The following is a 27,352-nucleotide window of genomic DNA, read 5'->3' on the forward strand; positions in this document are numbered from 1 at the left end:
AATGCAATATCAGCTTTTATTTTATCCTCAGAACTGTCAACAGTGCAGTCTTCAGCTTGGCAGTCATGATCATATCACGGTGTTGACTTGAGTGTCTAGAATAAACATAAGGATCCCTGTAAACCAAATAGTAATACTCAAAAGACCAAGGTATTTGCTTTTATATAGAAGGGAAAGCATCTTCTGAAATAAATGACTCGCCTTTTTCTCTTACGTTAGAGGGCAATTACCTCTAATATCAGGTGTCACATGTGAAACAATGTTAACTGTAAAATAGGCAAGGTCGACAGATAATAATAGAGGCTCATGGTTGCTCGTTGCCCACATAAGGATTTCTGTATGGCACAGTAAAAAACATTAATCTTGTTTAGGAAATATGTAATCAATTCCACTGGCCCACTCATCAGACTTAAATATGAACTTAGGAGGGCTGTCAACCATTGGAAACGAGACAATAAAAATAATAGCTGAGCGACCTTGGTGGAATTTATTGGCGACAGGGCTTTCGGAAGAGGGATCCCACTGATTGAATCTTCTTTGTCTAACGATTGCTCAATATCACCACAGTGATTGACTACAACAATTGATATCCACACAATTGAAACCAACCCAAATCCAGGTTGTCAAGCACCCCGACGGGCTTCCACTTTTATCAGAAAAGACATTAGCATTATAGCTGGTAAAGCCTGGGGTGTTTGATCTGGTTTTCTGGAATAAAATAAACATGTGTGCTACATAGTGGGAGAAGTCACCCCAGACTCTATCACTCACTTTCTGACCCAGTAGTCAATGATAAAATAAGAATGGCAGTATGTATTGATTCCAACACTCATAAAGATACATCATCAAGTGTATTACTATTAAAAAACCAGAGTCTGGAAATTCCCATAGGGGCCTTAGACATAAGCGAACAGATCCAGTCACTCCACTTGATCAAGACAAGCGCTACCAGGGAACCTACAGATGTTTGTACCGCATCATTACCCTGAGGTACGTCAGATAAGACCTGGTAGATAAGACCTTCATCCGGATTTTAGATCTATGTTTTAGATTGATCTATTTGCTTCAATTATGTCTGATCTCACAATTGAATTGCAATGTCTCACATGTCTAATACATATGATTCATTTATTAATCCAAGAGGTCTGGTCTTAGTTAGATAAATGGAATAGCATGGCGACCCCTCACAGAAACCCTGTGATCCTAAGACTGCCAGGGAAGGGTGAATTGCTGGATCAGCATATATTTCAAATTACCTTGCATTACGAATAATACTAATACCCGTCTTTATCAGTGTTTGTTTGCTTAAATTCCCCATGAGAAAAAAACCCATATGGGAAGGAATAGTTTGTGTGTGCTTGTCAATAACATTTATGAAAGACCTATTGAGAGACTTGATACTTGTCTGTTGGATACAATTCAACACTGAGGCAATGACTGTTGGTGCCACTACCCTGCTAACCCCCTTCTTTTGGCCCGCTAGTTGTGTCTCTCCCCTAACAATATTTGTAATTAATACCTCAAGGACCTCTAATCTTTCACCTAGCAATTTTACTTATCTGCGCAATCTTTGGAAGCTGTTGCCATTGTAACACATGATTCAGGGTGAGTGAGTGAGTTTGAGCAACCTGGATTGTTCAGGGAAGAGCCATTACTATCATCAGCATCAACCAGATCTAATAGAGGAGTCAATTGGTTAAAACAAGACATGTTTGCACTTTGCGATTCAAAAGTTGGTCGCACTCTGCTCGTCACACCAGCAAATTGCCCCAAGGAACTGTGGTAGATGTAGTGGCGGCGGCGAGTACGCCTATGCCACGATGTATGTAGAAAAGTATGTGTATGCATTAGCCATCCCTGGACACGTGTTTCGAGGTAGTTGCCTCTCGTCAGCAGGGAGCAGGTCAGTGTAAAGGGGTGCCGCGTGGACTGCCAAAATGTAATTAAAACAGGTGAAGTACCTCTCATGGCGCGCAGGTGCAGGTCCAAGGCTCGTCAGCCCGTTGGCTCAAGGGAGCCGTAATAAATGATTCAAAAGTTGGTCGCACTCTGCTCGTCACACCAGCAAGTTGCCCCAAGGAACTGTGGTAGATGTAGTGGCGACGGCGAGTACGCCTATGCCACGATGTATGTAGAAAAGTATGTGTATGCATTAGCCATCCCTGGACACGTGTTTCGAGGTAGTTGCCTCTCGTCAGCAGGGAGCAGGTCAGTGTAAAGGGGTGCCGCGTGGACTGCCAAAATGTAATTAAAACAGGTGAAGAACACGTGTCCAGGGATGGCTAACGCAACACATACTGTTCTATTTACATATCGTGGCATAGGCGTACCCGCTGTCGCCACTGCATTTCCCACAGTCCTTTGGGGCAACTTGCTGGTGTGACGAGCAGTGTGCGACCTACTTTTGCACAATGTTTGCACTTTGCGCTGGATAGTTGTGTACCAACAGTGTCTATTTGAAAATGCTGGTACAGGTGATCTTAAATGGATTACATAGTTTGCTGTTATTAGTAGAGTGGACATTCCTGGTAGGGGGCTCCCCTTCATTTTTGTCAGATCGAGCTTTGAAAGACAATTTACTTAACAGGTCTTTCCCACCTCTAAGAGGTTGTTTTTTTGGGGTCTTGCATCTTGCTTACAGACGTTCTTTAGATGCCCCAGCACGCCAATAAAGCACACATAAACGCACAGTAGATTCTTCCAAAGGTAACAGACCTATTAAATATGGTGGAACATTATAATAACTTAACAAAACATCCATCCATTTGACTTTTTCTAAGCCCTCTTCTCAAGGGTTCTTCTCTCCTTGCGTTCTTTCTTTATTGCTGCTACTTTCTCATGCGATAAGTTTGAAAAAATTAATATCCCTTAGATATCTGAAAAATTAAATGCAACACCTTGTAGCATATCAACTGTGTACTTCAATTCATGGAACCAAATGTATTTTCTCAGCACAGCATGGGAGTACTGTATTTGTAAATATATCTTTTCTATAGCCAGTATCAGTAGTGTATGACCAAAATTACATGTAATATAAAAAGTAAGCTATGGTGTGTTTGTATATACGTGTGTTGTATTTGTATAGAGTGATCCTACCAAAAGACAGCAGAGTGCTGTACATGGTCAAAGCCAAGCATACAGTCAACAAGTGATAAGAGCGGTTATCACTTGCAACAGAAGTGAATTGTTACTGTATTGTGATGTAGTATTTTTTATAGAGATGCCTCTTCAACTTCTTAATTACAACAGCATTGGGCCAGTGCTGATGGATGTGAGATTGTTGTTCCAGATCCTGAGTGGACAGAATTAGGCCTGCTGCATTGTTTTTTCTTTTCTACCCTTCTTACTCTCGAGTCTGTTGGTATCCTGGCAGCGGGTGTGCTGAGAGACACCAGAGATGGTGAGTTTGCAAGATAAGCAGTGGTGCTGGTCGTTATGGCCTTGTAAACTGGTTTGAAAGAGGGTTCAGACCAGAATGGGGGTGATGTGTTCATATTTCTTCAGGCCGGTTTTAAGACATACTGCGGTGTTTAGGGTGCCCTCTGGAGGAGGGTCAATGTGGAGTCTGGGAAGCCATGGAGCAGAGTGTTACTACCATCCAGATGTGAGAGCAGTTTTTGAAGTCACGTTTGTTCTGAAAGTAATGATTTCACTATCTTTTAAAAAAAATTATCAGTATTTTCTAGGGGGACTTGGGGATCACAGTGAGGCTTCCTCCCTTCTGTAGTCTGTGAGGAGAGGAACATTGATGATGTGCAAGCATCTGGGAGTGAACCATGTTTCTGTAATGAAGAAGGTGTCAAGCTTGTGATAAGTAATGGTGTCTGTGGTGTCTGGTGCTCAGAGTACTGCAAAGCAAGCATTAATGAGCATGATTTGGAATGTGTGTTCTATAGTTTGAGGGTGTGTGGTAGTTAGTGGGGTGTATATGAGTCAGTGTTTTTGGGTTGTGAGGATGATATGTGAGTATTTGTGTCATCTAGGTCTGGGTGTAATTGGCAGTATGGGGTGCTGGTTGAGGCAGAGAATTCTGCCTTACCTTGTAAGTTTCAGAGAAATCGGGTTCTGGCTATGACACCTCATGACAATGTAATTTTGTAGGCAAGCATATGATCTGTTATGTATGCACGCCTAAAAATGACAGACAATTTTTATTTACAGATGGAAATGGATGAGCAAATAAAAAAACAAAACCGAAACGAAATAGTAGCTCAAAAGCACTTTTTAGGCAGACAGGCCTGCAGCAATTTGTTGCTTGGTCCTTTCTATTAAAAAAAACATAAAAAATGTCTGTGGTGAGAGGAGTGGGCAGCAGCAGGAGCTGGTGAGTGGGAGGAGTGGGCAGCAAGTTGCACAGGTGAGATGGGGAAGCAGCACTCAAGATGTACACAAGCAAAGGAGCAGTGCAGGAGAAGCACACAAAGTGAGTGCATCATAGAGTGGGTGGGGAGAAGCACACGGGTGAGAGAGAGCAATACAGAGGGAAAGGGCTAGAAAAGCACACAAGGGAGACGTGGAAAACACATGCAATCTCACGGATTGCCTAACCAAAAAGAAATAAGCAGTTCCTGTAAACTAAACGGTGAAGGGTGCAAGTGATGAGGCTATGCTTCAGGGGAGGGACAAACACAAGAAGAGTAAGAAAAGCCCACAAAAGCAAACAAAGTAAATGTGAGTGACAATAACCAACCAATGCTAAGGAATCAGCGGGCTCTAGGGCCATTGAAAGCTGACAGTAGGCCTCTTTCCATACCCAAGCAAGACCTAAAAAGGAGAAAAAAAAGAAATGAAAGGGTCCCATAAAAGGAGAAAATGGAAAACAGGACTGTACAATCAGCCCCAGCACTGAAACAGGCGCATTTACAGGTGGATCTACACATGTGATCAGCCAAAATGCCATCACTCACAGGGCAATAGAGCCCTTAAATGAAGTGAACTGACCCTACTGCCCCATGCAATATTCTGTTGTGGTTCAAGTAGAGCGTGAATGACACTCGGACAGGCAAATGGCAGAAGAGGATTAACCCAAACCTACTCTCTATATGTACATGCAAATATATATGTATGTATTTTTAATTACAAGAGCCTGCCAGATAGCCAAACCTGCCAGCTCTCTTAAGCTGGTCTGTCAAGAATTTTTACAGCGTAACTCCTCTACTCCCAGGGTTTGTCAAAGGAGGTAATCAGCAACAAACACCTAGCGTACTAAGGTAATCTGTGAGATTCCATGTAACAAAAATATCTGTCTACAGTCTTGAACACGATCTACATAATAGGCAGATCAAACCCATGGCATTTTACATAACTTTCCCCAATGAACCAATAAAGCCTATGGTCTTTGAAATTGACTTTTCTGATGGATACTTCTGCCTGTGGATATCTCACCTTTTGAATACCCCCTGTGCCAGCATTCCACAGAAATTCTTTCCTAGCTCCCCCATGTCGTCGAGGACGTCATAATAGCATGGCTCCGCTCACGACTCCGAATGACGTCACCGGAGCCATAAGAGGACCTTATCGGCATGTGACGTCAGTTCCCTTTTTTCCGCGCCTTCGACGCGCAACGGTTTTTCTTGGGACTCTCCATTTTCTATAGAGAAAACTTTGTATCCTCGAGGATTTCTAATGGCTACTTCTAGGAAGTCCGGTTTTAAACCCTGCAGGGAGTGTGGCGGTCAAATGTCGATCACTGACCCGCATGATGATTGCCTTTGGTGCTTGTCTTCGGATCACGACGTCGATGAATGTCGAAGCTGCAGGAAGATGAATCCGAAGGCCATTAAGGAGCGTGAGGCTAAGCTGTTTATAGCCAGAACCAAAAAGTAGAAGTGGGGTCATAAACGAATGAAGTTGTCATCTTCTCACACTTCGAAGTCAAGAAAACATAAGAAGTCTAAGAAGAGACATGGCTCTCGGCGCCGCTCGGCAAAGGTCAGGGCTTCGAGGTCGAGGTAGCCTTCTCCAGCTAAGCTCTTCGTCGCCTGAAGGTTCTCCGGCTCCTGGTATGTCTGTGACGCCCAGGGAGTCGTCTCCAGGCCATGTGGCTTCACCTGTGTGGGTGCCGTCTCTGGCTCCGCAGGCTCCAGTTCAGCCTCAGGTGGTTTCTGTTCAGGAAGGTACAGATCCATATCCTCCTTTTCCTGTTCCTGGATCAGACCCTACGCATTTTCTTAATGCGAAGTTTGGCATGTTTGCCAGGGCCTCTACTCCATCTGGTGCGCCTTCGGGCCCTGTGGGTCCTTTGGCCTTTAACTTGGGTGTGCCTCACCACTATGCTCAAGCACCCTTTGTGCCATTCTTGCCGACGACTCCGGCTTGGCATTTTCTGGCGCCGAGGTCTTCCACTCTGGCGCCGAGGTCTTCCACTCTGGCGCCGAGGTCTTCCACTCCGGCTCCTCGGACCCCTTCTGCTGTTGAGTCGGCGCCGACTCGGATTTGATCAACGCCAAGATTTGAAGCTGAGGCTCCTCCATCGATGCTGGTGATGTCCTCACTGGCGCCGCTGACTCCAAATCTTAAACAGCTCTCTAGGAGAGAGGCGCAGAGGCTCCTTGAGGATGAGCAATATGCGCAGGGGCAGGAGGAAGGAGAGATTGTTGAGTCTGTGGACGAGTTTGAGGGCTTACAGGAGGCCAGTGGATTGGATACTTCTACTGAGTATGATCTCTCATCTCCAAAGCTGGAGTATTGCAAGACATTGCTCCTTATCATGTGGTAATAAGGAAGGCAGCTGAGTTGCTAGATCTGCAGCTTCCTTCAGCGGAAGTAAAATCTAATATCCTGACTGAGGTTCTTAATACACCTTCTACAGCCTCTGAACCTCTGCTACTCTTTAATGAGGCTTTGACGGAGCCTATTTTGGAGGTTTGTTAGAAGCCCTTGTCTGCGCCTGCAGTTTCTCGTTCCATTTCAAGAAGGTACAGGCCTGGTCCTGGGGATCCGGCTTTTCTGTCTTCGCATCCGTCGCCGGAAAGCTTGGTGGTCCAGGCTTCTTGTTCGAAGCAATCTTCTATTTTTTTCCCTACCATACCTGGTGATAGGGATTCTAAAAAAATAGAGCAAACAGCAAAGAAGGTATTTTCTTCTGCGAGTATGGCCCTAAAGTCCACTAATGCTACCTGTCTCCTTTGGGAGGTATATCCATGCTCTGATGGACTCAGTCAAGCAGCTAGCTCCAAAGTTGCCTGAAGAGGATCGGAATAATTTCTTGAAGGCCCTTTCTGATTCTCAAGCTCGGCCCGTCAGCTGATACAATCGGGTCTGGACACTGCTGACTGTGGCTCGTGTGATGGGGTCTTCTGTGGCTTAGGCTTAGATCGTCCGGATTTTCTCCTGATGTTGATGCGACTCTGCTGGATTTGCCCTTTGATGGGTCGAGACTGTTTGGAACTAAGGCTGACTCTGCCTTGCAGCGTTTTAAGGATAGCAGAGCAACTGCAATGTCTCTAGGCCTTCGGACGCAGTCTCGGGGATACGGCTACAAGCGGTATTGTGGTTTTGGAAGTACCGCTTCCTTTCGTGGCCCCCAACAGAGCCAGCAGCAGCAGCAGAATCCTTTGTTCAAATCGTACAAAGGGAAAAATAAAGGACGTCTTAGGGGAGCCTCTCGGCACCAATCCGCCTCCTCCACCACTTCTCCTCCCGCCACCGTTGGTACTTCAGGAAAGCATCCCCCATCTTAGAGCATCTTGGTCTGGTAGGGGGTCGGGTGTCCCGCTTTCTACAAGATTGACAAATCGATCACTTCAGGTTGTTGGGTTTTAAATCTTGTAGAGAATGGGTACACCCTCCCTTTTTTAGAGTTACCTCCTCCTTACCCTCCTCGCCAGGGTTGGTGCTCAGAGGACCACTTACTGCTTTTACAGCAGGAAGTTCTTACCTTGTTACAGAAAGGTGCGATAGAGGTTGTTTGGGAGCAGGAAAAGGGTCAGTGATGCTTCTCCCGGTATTTCCTGATCCCCAAAAAGGACGGTCGATTAAGGCCGATCTTGGACCTCAGGATTTTGACTCTTTACCTCAGGCAGGAAAAGATCAAAATGTTGACCTTGGCTCAGGTTCTTCTTGCGCTGCAACAGGAAGACTGGATGGTGTCCATCGATCTGCAGGATGCGTATTTTCATCCTCCCATCCTGAAGTCGCATTGGAAGTATCTCCGGTTCATGGTAGGATCGCAACATGATCAGTTTGCGGTTCTTCCGTTCGGTCTCACTTCCGCACCTCGAGTCTTTACGAAGGTGATGGCAGTGGTAGCAGCACATCTCAGAAGGTTAGGGGTTCCTGTTTTCCCCTACCTGGACGAATGGCTGTTGAAAGCAGAGTCTCCGGAGTTAGTGATATGCCACTTGCAAGCAACAACACAGCCGTTGTTCAAGTTGGGTTTTTCAATAAATGTACCCAAATCTCACCTGGTGCCTTCTCAGCGCTGCCTGTTCATAGGGGCAATACTGGACACTAATGTGTGTCCGGCATTTCCGCCTCTGCAGAGGGTTCTCGACATACAGGAGACGATTCCTTTGTTTCACAATGGAGCGGTTGTTCCAGTCCTGAAGTTCTATGCCTGCTCTGTCTGTTCGCTTCCTGCATACTGTTGGTCAGTCGTGCGCGCTGGCACATGAGGGCACTCCAGTGGTGCCTCCGCAGGCAGTGGTATCAACACAATGGAGATCTCGGGGAGAAGGTCAGAATCTCCAGAGAAGCTGCAGCGGAGTTGACTTGGTGGGGTGTGCAGGGCAACCTGTCTCAAGGAAAGCCCTTTCAGCTTCCTCCACCTGGGGCCACAGTGATTACGGATGCCTCCAGTCTAGGGTGGGGTGCTCATCTGGGGGATCTGGAGGTCAAAGGTCTTTGGTCTCCAGAGGAAAGGTTGCTTACATCAACCTTTTGGAATTGCGAGCGATACGTTTGGCACTAAAGGCTTTCCTTCCTTCCCTTCGCGGTCAGTCGGTTCAGGTCCTGATGGACAACACTACCGCGAAGTGGTACATCAAAAAACAGGGAGGTGTAGGGTCGTATCGTCTCTGTCAAGAGGCTCTGCGACTCTGGTCCTGGGCTCAGAACCATCAGGTTTGTGTATTTGCAAATCATCTAGCCTGTGTGCTGAATATTCGTGCGGACAGTCTCAGTCGGAATTATTCTGAATCACGAGTGGCGGCTTCATCCGGAGGTGGTCCATCACATCTTCCAGATGTGGAGGTCTCCTCGGTTGAACCTGTTTGCCACCCACGAGAACGCGCACTGCCCGTTGTTCTGCAGTCTCCCGTTTCCGATGCAGGGAGACGTTTCAATTGAATTGGAGCTCACAACTCCTTTACGCATTTCCTCCCATACCCTTGATCCCTCGGGTTCTGAGAAAGATTCGCCAAGACCGGTCCCAAGTCATATTGATCGCCCTGGATTGGCCAAGAAGGGTTTTTTACACAGATCTTCTTCACCTCGCATTGCACCCTCCGCTCTGTCTCCCTCTCAGGGCAGACCTCCTCTCGCAGTCGCAGGTTCTACACCCCACCTCCAGATCCTGCACCTTCATGTCTGGAGATTGAACGGGGCGACCTGAATTCCTTCTCTTTCCCACCGGATGTGGTGGATGTTATTTTATCGTCCAGGCGACACTTCACAAAGTCTGTTTACTCTTCCAGATGGTCTAGATTCGTTAAATGGTGTGGAGAGAGATCCATTGATCCTTTAAAGGCCCACTTGTCGGATGTTCTTCAGTTTTCGCTATTCTTGGCCCAGAAGGGTTGTGTTGTGGCCACTGTTAAGGGCTATTTGTCGGCTTTTCTATGTTTACCAGACCAGCTGTCTTTATTTAAGCCCACCATAGTCATGAGGTTCATTAAGGGCCTTACAAACAAGTTTCCTCCAACTCCTTTAATTATGCCTCAGTGGGATTTGAATCTCATTCTTACCTTTTTAATGGGTTCTCCACTTGAGCCGCTTCATAGTTGTCCTTTGAGGCTTCTCTCTTTTAAAACGGTTTTCTTGATTGCCATTACCTTGCCTAGGAGGGTAAGTGAGCTTCAGGCTCTTAGTTCTAAACCTCCATTTCTGACCATTCATGCAGATCAGTTGGTTCTAAGGACCTTTCCTTCCCAAGGTGGTTACTCCTTTCCATATGGGACAGTCCATTACTTTACCTACCTTCTATCCTCCCCCTCACCCTTCCAAGTAGGAGGAGAGACTTCATCGTTTGGACCCTAAGAGAGCTGTCAGCTTTTATTTGGACAGAACAAGAGATCTGAGACTGGACGATCAGCTCTTTGTGGGCTACATTGGACGAATGAAAGGCAGGGCTGTGCACAAGCAGACACTTTCAAGGTAGATCATCTTGTGCATTAAGATTTGCTACGCCTTGGCCAAGAAGGGCCCTCCTGAAGGTATCAGAGCTCATTCCACCAGAGCTAAGTCTACTTCTTCTGCTTTGGCTAGAGGTGTTCCTGTTATTGATATTTGTAAAGCAGCGACTTGGGCCTCCCTCCACACCTTTACAAAGCATTACTGCTTGGATTCGGAGGTTAGGAGGGATGGTCATTTTGTTCGTTCTGTTTTGCAAGATTTTTTGGTTTAGTCAGGTGGACACCCTCCTCCGGGAGAGGTACGGCTTTGGGATTCTATTCAGAAGGTGAGGAATCCACAGGCAGAAGTATCCATCAGAAGAACACGTTATTTACCTTTGGTAATGCTTTTTCTGGTGGATGCAATATTTGCCTGTGGATTCCTCATGGTCCCACCCACCTCCCCGTTGTCCACCTGTTTCTACCAAAAAATGCTTTAACTGTTTGACATGAATGTTTTTAACATGTCTTAATCATGTTTATGTTTTAATAGTGGGAAATGCTTGATCTGTTGCTATTTCTCCATACCTTTTTTGGTTATGCATTTGTATATATGTATATGTTTAGTATACTATGTATACATGTGGAAATGCGTCGGTCCGCCCATCTGCCTCGGTGGCACAGAAAAAATGGTTGGAACTGACGTCAGCACGCCGACGAGGTCCTCTTATGGCTCTGGTGATGTCATTCGGAGTCGCGAGCGGAGCCGTGCTATTATGATGTCCTCGTCGACGTGGGAAAGCTAGGAAAGAATTTCCGCGGAATGCTGGCGCAGGAGGTATTCAGAAGGTGAGGAATCCACAGGCAGATATTATATCCACTAGAAAAAGCATTACCGAAGGTAAGTAACTTGTTTGTCACGATAACTGAGGCCTACTAACTTGAGCATAAGTTTTCCCACAAGGCTATTATCAGGCATACAACCTACAATATCTTCCCGCACAATTGGAACGAGATAAATAAGTTATGCAAATAAAATACGTAGGGTGCATTGTACAATTGTTATTTTGCTTCCACCTTCCAATGTGGCTGGAGGTTTTGTTTTTGCTCACTGCTTCTATACATTTTTAACAGTCCTTCTTTTTATAGGTCGACATAAATGTGAGGTTGGAAGAAAGAATACAAGTGCTTCAACAGCAAAATGAAGACCTGAAAGTTAGAATTGATCAGAATGTTGCTGTAACAAGGTCTGTATGTTTATCTGTAGCTGAAAAATATATGTTTGCATACATATTTCGAAAAGATAAGTCTATTGTTCATTTATTGAAATACAGTTGCCAGGTCCCAGCTTAACGAGCAACCAATTCAATTGTCCCTTGAAATATAGTCCTGTGTCAAGCCAGTTAAATGAGCAATTCTCCTATATTCCAACCCCGCTATAAGTACCACCACCAATATTATGCCCTTCAACATCCAGAAGACCCAGATCCACTAGCATAAATTGAATTTCCACGATGCGCCGGGTGAACTGATAGGAAGGGATTTCATCCTAGGGAACAGTGAATGCTCGGTAAATCGGTTTTCAGTCTGTGGTGGTCTTTTTTAACAAATCTCTGAATTTGTGAGCCACAGTTCCTTTTTGCTTTTCAGATTCCGGTAAAAGAATAAAATGCCTGTTCCATGCAATTAAATAGCCCTCACTCCTTGGAGTTTCAGAATATAATTGTGCTTTAAAAGCCACTGATTGAGCCTCTAGAGAATTCTTATCAAAATCTCAAACTTCCAGAGCTGCTTCTCCATGAAATCTCTTGAACTTCAGGTTTCTGTACTGATCCTTCATACCTTATTTTTCAAATGGATAACAGAAGGTCCTAGGATGCACACCATCTCATACTACCAGTATTGTTATATTACATTCTTCAATTTACAATATATATGTTTCTCATGTCAAAATATTGTATGCCTGTAATAGTGAAATTGTTTCACCAGATGATTGCCAGAAGAACATTGCACTTGATATGGAAGTAAAAAGATCTTGTTTGTGTTTTTTCATGTACAGTTTTTTACAAAAGGGATCATCATATTGTATTTTATTTGCATTTATATAGTGCTTCATAACCCAAATGAGGTGTTCAAGCTCATTCGTGGATGGGTAGCATGTAGCTATATGTGTGCTTGGATAGAACAGTGCGGGTTTCTGGTGTAACTTCTGTGGTAACTTTTGCCATGTTATGAGGGGTGACCAGTTATGCTCCTATTGTATTTATATCATGGTGTCTAAGGTATGTAGTGAAGCTAAAGGAGTGAGAGAGGATGCTCTAGCTTATAAGGCACACCAGTGTGGATGAAGTGATGAATGAATGCAGTGTGGCGTGCAGTATTAAGTAAGCGTTTTCGTAGCACTTATGAATGGCAGAGTTCCCTCATGTCATATCACTGTGCATGGGGCGAAGCGAAGATTGTTGCCAGAAGGACACTGCCTTTGAAATTGAATTTAAAAGAGCTGCCATATATTGCCTTCCGTTGTTTGCAAAGGGATTATGCTGTACATTATTAACATATATGTAGCGCTGCGTATGGGTGTACTTGTGCAGAATAGAGTGGGTTTCTAATGTGACCTCGGTGGGAAGATTTTTGATGTTATGAGTGCTGGCCAGAGTTATTTTTCCTATTGTAGTTTTGGTGCTTTTGTCCATGGTATGTATTGTAGCACACGGAGTAAGAGAGGATGGTTAAGCATATAAGGCACAAGTGTGTGGAGGTACTTCAATGCAGTGTGGCTTGTTTGGGGAATGTTTTGGTGTCACACACATATTGGATAGTTTACTTGTTTAAGAGCCTATTCACAAAGGTAAATATACATGTGTGTATGTACAACTACACCAAGATGTCACGGTTCAGTTTCTTTCTATTCACCATTTCCGAGTGTAGATTTACATCTGGATGTAGACTTGCATTTCTCCACCCCCTTGAATCGGGGTGGAGCATCCTACAACATGATTTACAAGTGTATAGTTCCTGCAAGTACCTTTGTACACATAGACAGAGTTCTCTGCCACTGTGGTGAAGATCTCCCAATGGGAAACTATAGGGAAAATTAATAAAGTCTATTATTCTTTAAAAATTATTACAAATATTATTAATGTAAATGTAAATTATTGATAAATATTTACTAATATATCATATCTTAGTTATAACTAATAGAAAATAATGTTACTGCACATTTACTCCTCAGATTAAATGTGTATTAAATAACTAATGAATTTGTATATAGTAATATAATTTATAAATCATTTTTAAACAATAATTAAATTCCATCCACGCCTACATTTTTATTTCTATTTCATGTTAGCAATTTAAAAAAAAAAGTTTAATTAACTTAAATATTTTGACTTGTAATAAGTTTCACCGTTTAGTATTTTAAAAATGTATTATTTTGTTTAAAATAATTTAAAATATATATATATATATATTGTTTTTTAAACATACATATATATTTAAATGTTGAAGTACTGTAATGATTTTAACCTTAGTTCATATGGGATGGTGTTGTAAGTCCGTGCCTACATTGTTTTCTAAAGTAATGTATTGCTTTTGCATTTGTTTTTGTTTTCTGGGTTTTTATATTTTGGTTCTGGGTTCCCACGTCCATCCATCCGTCCTGTTGCTTAGACATCTGCCTCGATCTTCCCCCGACTTCAGTGGCCAGACCTCTACCACATTGGTGGCCAACTGTGGCCCTACTTATCACGGCTTCTGACCTCATACCTACATAGATGCCACCCACCACCCTTAAGATTCTTACCCTGAACGTGCGGGGCCTCAGCAATCTGGTCAAACGCAGAGCGGTCCTCTCTTATCTTGACGCTACCAAAGCTGACATGTGCCTCTTACAGGAGACGCATCTCTTGCCGAAAGACTGCCACCGCTTCAGATCCTATATATTCCCGATTCAAATGTTCTCCTACGGCCCAACTAAATTGGCCGGGTTAGCAATCTGGGTCTCCCACTTATTTCAGGGGAAAGTCCTCCAGAAAGAAGCCGAATTAAAGGGGAGACTCCTCACCTACTTATTCACGTTAGGTGGCCTGATATTCATGATTGGATCGATATATGCTCCCAAAGAAGGGCAAGAAAAATGCATACATGCTGCACTCACTGAGGCCACAGGTACCGCTGAGCACCGGATACTATTGGGCGGGGATCTGAATCTCGTCTTCGACAACATAACGGACAGATTGTGTCAGCGCACGGACCAGGCAGGCGCACTCTCTGTGGCAGGGTTAGCCAGACTACAAGATCTGGACCTGCAGGATCTATGGCGCTGCTCCCACCCCCATAGCCACAAATACTCCTTTTATTCCAGTGCACATAAGACATACGCTAGGCTGGACTACTTCTTGGGTACCTTGTCCCTGCACACACTCTTGACTACTGTCGATATAGGGGTAGCTTCATTGTCAGATCACGCGCATTTTGAAATGTTATCGGTTCCCCACAGCCATGATTCGAGTGAACGGCCACACATCCACCCGATTCCCTATAGGTAGAGGTACGCGACAGGGGTGTCCCCTTTCACCCCTTCTTTTTGCACTCTCTATGGAGCCTTTAGCCAAGCGAATTCGGCGCAATCCTTCCATAACAGGGATTACATTTGGGAGCGATATCCACACCATCAGATTATACGCGGATGATGTCCTGATTTCCCTCTCAAACCCGGGCCTAGCCCAGGGAGCCTGTTTTCTGGAGTTGGAACACTTTGCACAGGCCTCCGGGTTTAAAGTTAATTTAGATAAATCTGTCGCACTTGACCTCTCCCTGTCTCCCTCCACCCGGACATGTCTTTAGGGGCAGCACCCTGTACAATGGTCCGAAGACTCAATCCCTTATCTAGGGATCCAACTGGCCCCCTCTATCCTGGCAATGGCCACCATCAGCTATGCCCGGCTCCGGGCCCGAATCCGCTCGGAACTGAGCCAATGGAAACACTACCCACTCTCCTGGCTTGGCAGAGTGGCGGCCACCAAAATGACCATCTTGCCCCAGATCCTATACGTATTCCAAACTCTGCTGCCCGGCCCGCCCACTGGGTGGTTCCAACAGACCCAATCGCAGCTGGCGCAGTTTATATGGAAAGGCCTCAAGCCCTGTTTGAAACATACTATAGCAGCCCTCCCTCCCGAAGACGGTGGTCTCGGCTTCCCCGATCTCCAACTTTATTTCCAAGCAACACAAATGCGCTACCTGGTCGCATGGAACCGGGTGGAATCCGAAAAACACTGGCTCTTTCAAGACCGGGCGGTAGCTGCCACTTCCCTTCAGATGGTCCCTTTCCTTCGAAGGGCACACAGACCCCCTAACCTTTACACGTCATACATCACAAGGGTGTCCTTGGAGGCTTGGGATAACATTAGCACTAAACATAACCTAACTATGTTTCCTTCCCCGCTCACCCCCATCTTCGACAACCCGGAATTCCAGCCGGGCATGGGCGAGGCGGCAGGCACACGCTGGCGATTTACCGACTGTCGGTACCTGAGTCACCTGTTCGACCTAGTCAGGATCATCTCCTTCCAACAGGTTAAATCGTAATACGGGATCCCAGAAACTGAGCGACTACGAAATCTCCAGGTTCGACACTGGGCACTGCATCCGGATATCAAACCGCACGCTTACAGACCTCTTTCTGCATATGAAAAATGGCTCCTCACACGCACATCCGACAAACTCATTTCAGACTTACATAAAATGCTCCTTGCCAGACACACACATACATACAGCGGCAGCCGAGCGAGCTGGGAGCGAGATCTGGGTAGGTCACTCAGTCACAAAGAATGGGAAGGGGTGTATTACAGAGCCCGCCACTCAGCCTACCACACGGGACTGACCGAGACAATGACGAAAATAGCTACTTACTGGTATTACACTCCTGAGCGCCTACACTTAGTGGACTCACGACAGAGCGCAGACTGCTGGCGGGGCTGTGGGAAAACCGGCACTCTGGTGTATATCCTTTGGGACTGTGAACTCTTACAACCTTACTGGACTCAGGTTCTTGACTAGATGGATAAACACCTGGACACACAAATACTAAGGTTTCCCGCCTATGTTTTACTAGGCCTCCCGAATCCCCTGACATACCCTCTCAAATTCCGAAGAGGCCGCCTAATTGAAATCGCACTAGGCTCAGCAGTACAGATCTTCCTGACCCATTGGTGCACGCCTCAGACCCCCTCATTCACAGGTTGGCACGGGGAATATGGCAGGTTTTAGGGATGGAGAAAATGACTGCCAGGGAAAGGCACCGCATTCAGAGACCTCTGGCAACCATTTCTGTCCCTCCTTCCCTCAGAATTCAGGGAAGTAACTTGCCCCAGGTATCTGAGACTTCTACGGCTCTCAGATCAACAACAGGCAGCGACTTAAATGACATTCACTAACTGGTATCGGGACAGGCTCCAGAATTCTCAACATCAGGATGGACGGGGGAGGGGACGGGGTGGAGGGGACGGGGTAGAGGGGAGGTGGGCGGAGGGGTGGGGATAGCGTAAGTTTCATTTTTGTGTTTTTCTATCTTGTGGATTTATTAGGAATCCCCAGAGTGGGTACTTTACTCACTGGGGGCTTTAATTGCCCATGCTATTTTACATGCTTACTGTTTGATAAGATCTCAGTAAAAGATTTAAACCATAAAGTAGTGTATTGCATTACGTGTGAGAAGCCATGTGTGTTGCATGGTTTACTCCAATACTGGATTTGAGTAAATTTACACCTGTTTTGACACCTTTAGAAGTGTAGTTTGGGGATAGAAAGGTATTGCTAGTTTATGGGTATGTGTTGGTATTTGCATGTCCTGCCCTAAACCCTTCCTTACATTTTCCTAAACCCCTCTCATTTAGAAGTAAATATTCCCCATTTTCCAGCTTCTTCTCCTTGTCCCTTATACATTTACTACGAAAACGTATATCTATGTGTCCGGAGATCGCCACAGGATAGTAGGCGTGGAGGTCGCCACCTGTATCAACTCACAGTACATGAGTAATACTACGGTGGTACAACTTTATGTACTACAAAATTAGTTTGTGACTAGGCCCCATAGTGTTATTGTGAAAGTGTAGCTTTGCTTATGCATAAAGTGAAGCAAGTGAGATAATTTCAGTATGTGGGTTTTCCTACTATCCTGAAATAGAGCAGGTCCCCGCAGAAACTAAACAGTTGCACAAACCAAGGTGTACTATAGGATACCATAATATTCACATCTGCTCCAGAAACTTACTAATGCTTTGCTTCGAGTATGTGTGACTTTTGTAACTCCAAACCAACACAAAGTGTTATGGTGAGATTTACAATACAATACAAATTGTAATTTCTGTTCGATTCTTACCCAAAGAAATGGAAAACTGCGCTGTTGCAAAGTCATCCTGTGCCCTGGGCACCCCCTAACTTTTTGCTGACTGGAACTGGTGGTAACTGACTCTGACTGACCCTGGGCTCTGCCTAACCAGGCCCAGGGCCAGTGCCAAGCTGAAAGGAACACATTAGATGTATATAATAGGGCAGGGGATTGAAACTACCTAGAGGTTCCCAGTACCCTGGGGTATGTAGTATAGAGGCCAGCAGCTTTTTCTGCACTAGCATGTGTGCAGTGCTGAAGCCTGAGGTCAGTTTAAAAGCAGCACTGGGTGCCAGGACTGCTGTGAAACAGTAAATTGCTGGCCAAATTCGAATTTGGTGCTAGAAGACTGGCCCAAGTCATTTCCCCATTGCAAACCCCATGGCCCATAGGTTAACATGGTAGGAAGTTAAAGATGAATAAATATTGATAGGAGAGGACTAGCCGGACCATTCAAAGACTTCCCAGAATGGTAGTAGTAAATCCAACAATATTATATTGTTGAATTTCTCCTAAAGTGTACATACAAGAAGTTATAAGACTTTCTTGTTTGTAAGTCCAAATTCAGCCTTCCAGTGGTCTGCCCTGATTAGTCAGAGATAAGTGGATTAGCCAGGCTGCTTTGAAGAGGTGATAAAGGGCCGCTCTGCTGGGAGGGCAGTGTGCTAGTTTATAAGGTATGCCAGGCCAGGGGTGGAGTCGTAAACTATGCTCTTCAAAGGCAGAGGGGAGGCCTGGCTTTCAGTTTCATTTTGACACTCTTGACCCAGAGTCAGGGCTAGGCTTAAGGAAGGTATGTGCAGATGGTAGGGGGAGAGTCCATGGAAATAAGCCATCCCAGGGGGTGTGTTTAGCCAGCTCTTACGTCCTTGCTAGAAAATCAGCCATTATGGATTTAGAAGAAAGATGAACTCTGGGACAACATAATGCCACACTCTGCCGGATGTGGTCATAACTATGAGGAGTTACCCTGCTTTCATTGGTCAGAAGTGACCTGTGGCTTGACCCAGAGAATTGTGAATAAGTATCGGAGAGGGGCAGAGCCCGCCAGATCTGCTGCTTGAAACTTACTTGAAGCAAGACGTGCCCTGCTGCGAAGTTCTGCTGTGCAAAGACTTCTAAGGCCTGACCTCTGAAAACTGGGCCATCTGAAAACTGCAGCCCTGTGGATTACCTGGCTACAAAAGGACTAAGAAGTAGACTCCCTGCAAGCTACAGGTTAACAGAGCTCACCTGGACATCCCCACAAAGAATCCCCAGCCTGGAGTGCCAGTGGATTTGAAAGGGTTTTGTTCAAGTGGATTGCGGGATTGAAGTTTCACACTTTCAAGGACCCTCTTGGAGATTCCAGAACCTTGGACAGTGTGTTGGATACTTTGGAACCCGCAAGCAGAACTTCAGGAAGGAGTTCTAACTGGACCTAGCCTGCGGAAGAAGGCTACACAGTGGTGAGATATTCTTCAGAACCTTTTCTAAAGGTGTGTCCCTGTCAGAGAAAACGAAATGACTAAAAGGGGCACTGTTGGTTTCAAAGCACTAGAAAGTGACTAACCTTTAAAAATTCATAACTCTGGTTCCTTACAGTGGATTTTTTTCGTTTTGGTGTCATTTAAAAGATAAAAATATTACATATTTTTATAAATTGGTGTTGGATTTTTATTTTGTGTTGTGTCTTAATTATTTACTGAAATGGTGTTTTTGAATGCTTTACATACCTGTCTTTGAAGTTAAGCCTGTCTGCTCGCAGCCACGTTACCAAGGGTTGAGCATGGGAATAATTTTCTAAGACCTATGCTGGGTCCTATTATGTGTTGGTGGCCTTATTGCTAGTGGCAGACCGACATTTGCCCCTACCAATAACCCACCTTCCAACATGCGCCATGAGCTTCTTTGGGTTACTTTGTGTCAAGGGGGCATTCCTTGGGTGGTCCATGGGTGTTCTCATGTAATCACCCACGGGTTGTGCCGCAAATCCCGATCTACAATAATTATAGACAGGAATTTATACAAAAATCCTGCACCTCCTGGTGACAGGTATAACAAGGAGAAATGTTTTAATTTCTCCTCGTTTTCAACTTTGCATATGTTTTGCATTGTACAGAAAACATAAAAAGTGAGAAATACCTTAAAACCTAGTTTTTAGACTGGATGGTATCCCTTCCAGCACAAGGTTATGCTTCCCACTAGCAGACACGATTACAATATGGTGCAAGGGTGTCTGTTTTGGCTCAAGGCAGCCAGAAGTGCACAGGTGAAGGGAGAGAGCAGAACAGCGCCACATCTTATTTTGGCACTGTCCTGCTCTCCTCTGTTGAAACAGCACAACAACTTTACTTGCTGCCCTGTGTCATGTGAATTCTACATAAAGCAGCACTTCCTCAAAATGATCTACCCAGTCATCGATTCAAGTCTTTTTCATAATAAATATTTTTATTGGTTACCTGTTAATAACAAAAACTCTACTGACAGCTATGGTTGTCAGATATTTAATCTGAATGTAATTCAGGTGCAATCTAGCTTCTATATATATTACTTTCTAAAATAGCAAATTAAAATTGGTTGAGCAGGCTGGATTATTGCAATGCCTTGCTACTTGAAGCACGAATGTCTCTGATCAGGGAATTGAAACAATAGCAGCTAAGCTAGCATTAAAGAGATAATGTAGGTCCTCTGCGTCCTTATCTCTGAAAGATCTCCACTGGCTACCGATTCTGCAGAGAGTACAATTCAAATCACTCTGCATTGTTCATAAAGCAGTACACAGAGTGGGCCATAGATCACTGCAGAGCAAATTCTCCTAGTATGCCCCAGCCAGAAACCTCCGCTCATCATCAGCAAAACTGGTTGCACAGCCAGATTTAAGAAAACAGGGATGGGAGGCAGATAATTTAGCTCTGCAGCCTCGCATCTATGGAATAAACTACCGATTGATCTCGGACAAACTGAGAATCTGCTGAATTTTAGAAAGAAGCTAAAAACATGGCTGTTTCCTATGGACTAATGTTGCCCAGTCGTAGCTTTATTCCCTTCTGCCCGCATGATTGCAAATATGCATAGCGTTCGTAGGGTAATCTCAGCGCCAGGATACCCGTTGTATGACAGAGCGCTATACAAATCCTACATACAATACAATACAAAATACTTTTATGCCTCACCTCAGCTTTTCTTATGTGTGTTTGGGCATCCTCTGAATTGGTAAATTGGTTCTTTTATTTTTGAATACCAGTTAGCCACACATGGTGTACAGGGGATCCTAGTTTTCACATATATATAATCAATGCTGTTATCCAGTTCTGAATGGATTATGCTAAGCTGTCTGTCTAGCACAAGTATAGAAATTCTTTCCAAATACAGGCTACAGGGACAGCAAAAAAAAGTTACTACACTAGCAGTCCATTTGACCTCATGTGACCTTCAAAACCTTGAAAATTGTGAATAAGCCACACTTTGAAAAAAAACATTTTTATGGGCAACAGATTTTCTCTTGATCAACCTATGTGCTCTCTCAGGTCATCAAATGTCTCTCTGCTGTCTATTCCGAAACCAAAAGCAGTCAACTTCGGGGAGCACGCCATCCTGGCTGCTGCCAAACTATGGATTTCCCTTACGTTAAATCTTCGTGCCGGGACAAAGACTCCCATTAAAAACCTGGCTTTGTAGTAGCTAAATTCCTTGCTGCGATGTAATCTCTTTTACTTTCCTCCTAGGTTTAAGTGGTGCTGTATGTTTCCACAAGTGCCAAGAAGCCTAGCAAAAGAATGCTGAATAAATAACATAACAATGCGCATTGTGTGCACACCTCATCCCCTATGGAAAGTGCACCAATAAAGGTTAATGGCAAAAGTATCCTGATTAGGGGTGGGTGATAAGCTCCTCTCCATCAGCAGAGTTTGCTGAGTTTTGCCACTCTGTGCTTCACTTGGTCTCTTGCCCAGATTTATTTAAAAGTAGCGCAACACAGCACAACAACTAAAGTTGCACGGGTGTGTACATCCCGTAAGGAATAGTTTTTTACTGGAAGGGGACTATCACAGTGCAAAAAACTATCCTTTAACACTTTTCCTGCTTTGTTTGTGTGTTGTACAATGGAGCATGCATGCAAGGTAGGAAAAATGAGGAAAGTGTTAAACATTTCTTGTTGTTATGCCTGCCTGGAGCAGGTGTAGAATTTTTGTTCCAATCCCTGTCTACAATTGTTTGTTGACAGGGATTTACATCAAAACCCATGGGTGGTTGCACAGGAACGTCGATGCACCGCCTATAGAACGCTCCCTTGATGCGGTGTAACACAAAGCAGCACCTTGCACAACTTTGCTTTACTTTGTAAACTATCCAGTTCAAGTCCTGATGTGTGTTAGATAGTAAATTCCAACATAACACTTTGCGTCTGATTATCATTGCACAAGTAATGCAGCCCCAGTGCAAAGCGTTCGTAAATCTGAGATTCTGTGTTTTCTCAAAATAAATCTCCAGCTTTTTGTGATTTTGTTGTAAAGCTACTTGAAGGGTAAATATTACAAAAGTTATTTGGTCCATATCAGTGATAAATCTGAAACACTTGGGATCTTGCACTTTTTAAATTCGTCTGCCCATACTCTGCAGATATCTTTTACTAACTTAGACAAATCTTTGAGAAGACTGTTGGCAGATTGAAGCGTTAGATAAACCCTCTTGGGATTTCAGGAATTCTTAAAGTTTGTATATATCTTTACAGCCGTGTAATTAACAGTTGGATCTTACGTGGGAAGCAATTATTTTTTCTGTCTTTGAAAACTGGTCAAAACTCATACTTTACATATTAAATCTCGGTTCTGCTATTATCCTTCCGGCCGCATTTGGCCTATTATTTGTCTTTGGCAAAAAAATAGGAACATTAAACTGCGTTAGCAAGAGATGACCTTAGGAAATACTGAAGTACTGTTCTGTGTTTTTTGCAGACACTTATCAGAAGAAAATGCCAACCTTCATGAAAGCGTTGAGAAGGAGTCTGAAGAAAAGAAGAGGTTGAGCCGAACGAATGAAGAACTCATTTGGAAGCTTCAGACCGGAGAGCCCATGAGCCCTGTTAGATTATCACCTTCTTCTACCCTTTACCACTCTGTGTCTGGTTCCCTGTCTCCATCCAAAGTCCACGCCGCTCCAAGATGACAGTACCATGTGTGATGAATCTAGCCTGGCTGTATGCTTTTTTCAAATACAGAGCATTGTGTGACCAAAAAACAAGTGTTAACAAAAGTAGATTTCAGGGTTTGCCACCAATAGCATACTTTGTAGCTACCTAGCTGGATATTGGACCATGTGGCATTTGTGTCTATTGTAAGAAACGCTAAAAGATTAGCACAGAAATGTGTCATGTTTTGGAGTGCCAATCAAGAGGGGAAAAATAGTTTCAACTATTCAGACTATGAGGGTTCTCACTTTTCTAGTCTAGGCCTTGATCTGTCCCCCATTGCAGTTGATTTGTGAGTACATGAGTGCGTGCACAAAAGAGAGTGTACACATTGACATTGCTTTTGTATTATACATGTACAGTCATAGCATACACTTGTGATGTATGTGTGTATATACAAACACATATGTGAAGATTGATGCATTGGGCATCCACATATGTATTAATACTGTGTTAATGAATACAAAGTACAAGAATAAACAATATTATTATGATAAAAGTTCTATAATAAATAATGCTATGCTTTTTGACATAATAATGATCTGGCTTAAATAATATTTGCCTCATATGACAGTGTGATGTCACGTTTATTTCACTAGTTGATGGGGCGCAGTACTACGTTACTCGCACATGGCTATACATCTCTTGAATTGTCGAGCTCACCTCACTGAGTGTTGAAATAAATGTTACATTTCACTGTACTCTGACATCACATATTGATGGATTCATTGATATGTATATAGCCACACACCTTCAAAAACATATCCATAAATATACAAATAAATAAGTGGGATACTTTGGCTCGATGCAGATGTTCCTCCAACTGTATGCTTGTATATGATTTTGAAAAAAAATAGTTTCCAACATGTTTCAAGCCGGATCAGAAGTTTTCAAATTTGTGCCTAAGACTTGTACGTAAGGGAGATGGCGCAGCCTCTGAATAGTTTTCCGGAAAGAGTTTTTCTGACTAGAGTTGCAAAAAGTGATAAAAGACAAGCATGCCTTTTCATCCCACCACAATAGTGGTGAAAAATACTGTGACCAGCAGTGACTTAAACCGGTGAAAGGGTACTACCTTCAAAATGACCATTACAGTCAGTGTGGAGTCTCTCAGGATAGAACTAAATCCCCCTGGACCTCGGGTGACAGATTCAACCAGTGTCCGGAAGAATACAGAAAGAAGCCATGGCAAGCTCTTCTGAAGATGTAGCAGTTCATACATCACTTCTGTGCGTTGTGTATATTGTCAAAACTTTCCCCTATCATTTTAAGATACAGTTCTGCAGTGGCGTGAAAATTAAGATTTCATTCATTCTCCAGGAGAGAGAACTCTTCAATGGAACATAAGAACATGCATCTACTTTGACCTTTGCATTTGCCTTATGGTTGCCCATCTGCAGAAAAAACAAAAACACAACACTTTTTCAGACATTGTGTTTTTTTAGCTCAGAACTCTACTCAATGGACAAAGAGAGGATCTAACCAGGGAGGACTTTCTATCATGACGGACATTATTTCCATGAGAATGCGGAAAAACTTAGCCTAACATGGAGTATCGATGAAGACTCGAATGGGGTTGTTTGACTGTATGATATGGATGTAAAATTTTGCTACTAATGTGGAATTTCTTGTTTGTATCTGGTTTGTTAGTTAGATTATTTTTAAAAGATTTTTATTGCAATGTTAGAAAAGTCTAGGAAGCATGGTTCATCAAGATAGGTTTGCTAAGATAGTGTGGTCATATAATGGTTTGGAATTGCACCATTTTTAGGTTTCTACAATACCACATAAAACAGGACCTTACAAAAGTGGAGAACTTAGCTACTAAATGACTGTTTTACATAAGTCCTTTGCTCGAATTTTTCTTAATGTACGAGATGCCTGTAAAGCAATTAGCTACCAATGTGCAGGTATTCTCCAAGGCTTTAGGATTGCAGAATGAAAAGCCTGCACCATCTCACTCAATACATTGGGTAAGTTAGCATCAACCCGAAGTCCCAAATCAGAAGCTGCTGGAAGATGTTGCAGCGCCTACCCAAAGTCTAAGTACGTGGGAAAGCAAGGTGAATTCATTTGAAGTCCTTAAAGTGATGATTTGGCCATCATTGTTCCAGGTGGACACTGCTCACCTTTTTAGGCTAGCAAGCAATTGGAGATGTTGTGTAATGTACGACATGAAACTGTCATTCTTTGCACCATTCTGGGTATCAAGGGAGCACCTTCAAGGCTAACACTTATACACATGCATGTTCAATACTGGTAAGCCCTGTAAGAACTATCACAAATGAAGTATAGATTGATCCTAATCCTTAGTGATGCCTCGGTCTGGCAGTAATAATGCCAGAACTGGCAGCATGTCACACATTAAACCTTGACTTGGTCAAATCATTGAGAGGACTGTCTTGGCATGGGTTAGGCTTTAGCTCACTTTATCAATGCTTACTTCTCATTGCATCGGTGATGTAGATTCCAACAAGTGCTGCAGTTGACCAAGCGGAGACAATTGTCTTACCAAGACTGCAACAACTTCAAGTCTGGGCACTTTTTACAACTTTATGAGAACCCTAAAATGTAAAGTAACACTCCATGCTCAGCAAATACAATGTAGCAACTCTTACTTCATGCAACTCTTGAAAGCTTACGCAAGTTTTTTTCCTAATACTTCTCATTACAACTATTAAACATTATTTGTCTCAACAGTCATTGTGTAACTACAAACTGGACATTTGTCACTCCAATCCCATTTCAATAGACGTACGTGCTGATTTAAACTGTGACGGATTACAGACATCCAACAACAAGCAGCAAATGTCCCATCTGCCTGACTTAGAACATATAGATGTTTATACACTCGAAATAAGATGAACGGGGGATTTGTTGCTTTTTGGCAAATGTCCCTCGTTCACCAAATTTTAAATCAGGCCTTCATTTATAGCAGGCCAATCTGAAAATATGTATATATTTCACTTTATTAATGAATATTTCTTATTTTATTATTTCCCCACAAGGAAGTTTCAAAGAAGGTTCTTATCCCCCGTAAAATGTATAGGTTGAATGTGATTTGAAATGCTAAAGTTAAGTCAAAAGTCAATTAAGTGTTTTACACTTGTTTTTATATCTAGAGGCTAGGTTGCTATTTTGAAGAAAACACTATATATTTATGTTAATTTATTTACACTGGACGCTACCTTATTTATACTGCGTATGTAGGCATCTTGTCAGAATATGTCATACTGATTGTATGAGCGCAAAACATTTCCACATTTAGCTTTCGGGATGAGTCTGTGACTTGTGAATCCTCCAAGGCGTATTGGGTGTGGTACCACAGCCTTCATCTTAAAGGGCCGATTAGAGTAGGGGCCGTTCACTTCATATACCTGCATCCAAATCTGTTTATACAATTAAATACAAATTTAATGAGGAGCAACACAACAAATGTATAGTTTCCTCAATGCAATAATGCAGAAAAGTCATTTCAATATGTATTTACCTCAACTTTATTTAAGTCTCTCTTCAATGGAAGTCCTTTCAATTATTGACTTTAATAAAAAATCCTTGAACTATCCTGGATGACAGATGAAAATAATGTTGAGGCAACTATAGATGAAAGTGACTTCAATTCATTATTAAACAAACAACCCTAGACATTGGTTCTCTGGACCCTTACAAGACATGTATTTAATGAGATTTGTGATACACCAACAAGTCGGTATAAACTGAGGGTGCATAGTTCCAGACATTAATGTGCCATTGTCTGTATATTAGATTTTCTTTATACAATTATTTAACTAAATCCGGCACTTTTTTAAAGAGTGCATGCTATTTCAGGTTCCTACATCAGTTGTTTCCTGAAAACACATTGTAATATGTACTGTATGTAAATTACACAAATAGCTTGAAGGTAGCAGTTGCCCAACAAGATGGAATAGTGTGTTTTGGTCAAAGAATATACGTCCTAATGTGAACATGGGATTAGGCTTCTTTGTGTGTAATTGAGTGGTGCAATCAGAATCTAGAACTGCGGAGCTTGATAGAGACTGGTAAAGGCATTAGTATGTAAGGCCATATTTTTTATTTTGTTTTTCTTTACCACAGAGCAGTTCACAATAGCAATAAAAACTTGAATTGTCTATTTTGTGGTGTTATAAATTACTAATAAATTTAAGCCCTGAGAAACTCGAGGGTGATTCAATAAACTCCACTAACCCATTCACACAAACACACACACCTGTTTATGTCTTGGAGCAGATGCCTCACATGTTCACTTGGTCATTAATCTCAGTAAGTATATGATTTCTGATGGATACATCTGCCTGTGGATTCCTCACCTTCTGAATACCCCCTGCGCCAGCATTCCGCGGAAATTCCTGCCTAGCTCTCCCAAGTTGACGAGGACGTCATAATAGCACGGCTCTGCTCGCGACTCCAAATGACGTCATCGGAGCTATAAGAAGACCTCGTCGGCGTGCTGACCTCAGTTCCCTTTTTTCCATGCCGTTGATGCGTAATGGTTTTTCT

At 43.3% G+C, this 27,352-nt stretch overlaps 1 protein-coding gene across 1 annotated transcript in view; it reads left to right on the forward strand.

The window, feature by feature from the left end:
* Window positions 1-26,964, forward strand: part of MTUS2 (microtubule associated scaffold protein 2) — a 1,510,781-nt gene extending 1,483,817 nt beyond the window's left edge. Inside the window, exons 16-17 of the mRNA XM_085621650.1 lie at window positions 11,421-11,518; window positions 22,602-26,964. Of these exons, the coding sequence (XP_085477776.1) occupies window positions 11,421-11,518; window positions 22,602-22,812 (309 nt within the window). The 3' untranslated portion in view covers window positions 22,813-26,964. The remainder of the gene's footprint in view (window positions 1-11,420; window positions 11,519-22,601) is intronic.
* The last annotated feature ends 388 nt before the right edge of the window (window positions 26,965-27,352 follow it).

The sequence above is a fragment of the Triturus cristatus genome, chromosome 8, assembly GCF_964204655.1.
Source record: "Triturus cristatus chromosome 8, aTriCri1.1, whole genome shotgun sequence".
NCBI classification, from domain to species: domain Eukaryota; kingdom Metazoa; phylum Chordata; class Amphibia; order Caudata; family Salamandridae; genus Triturus; species Triturus cristatus.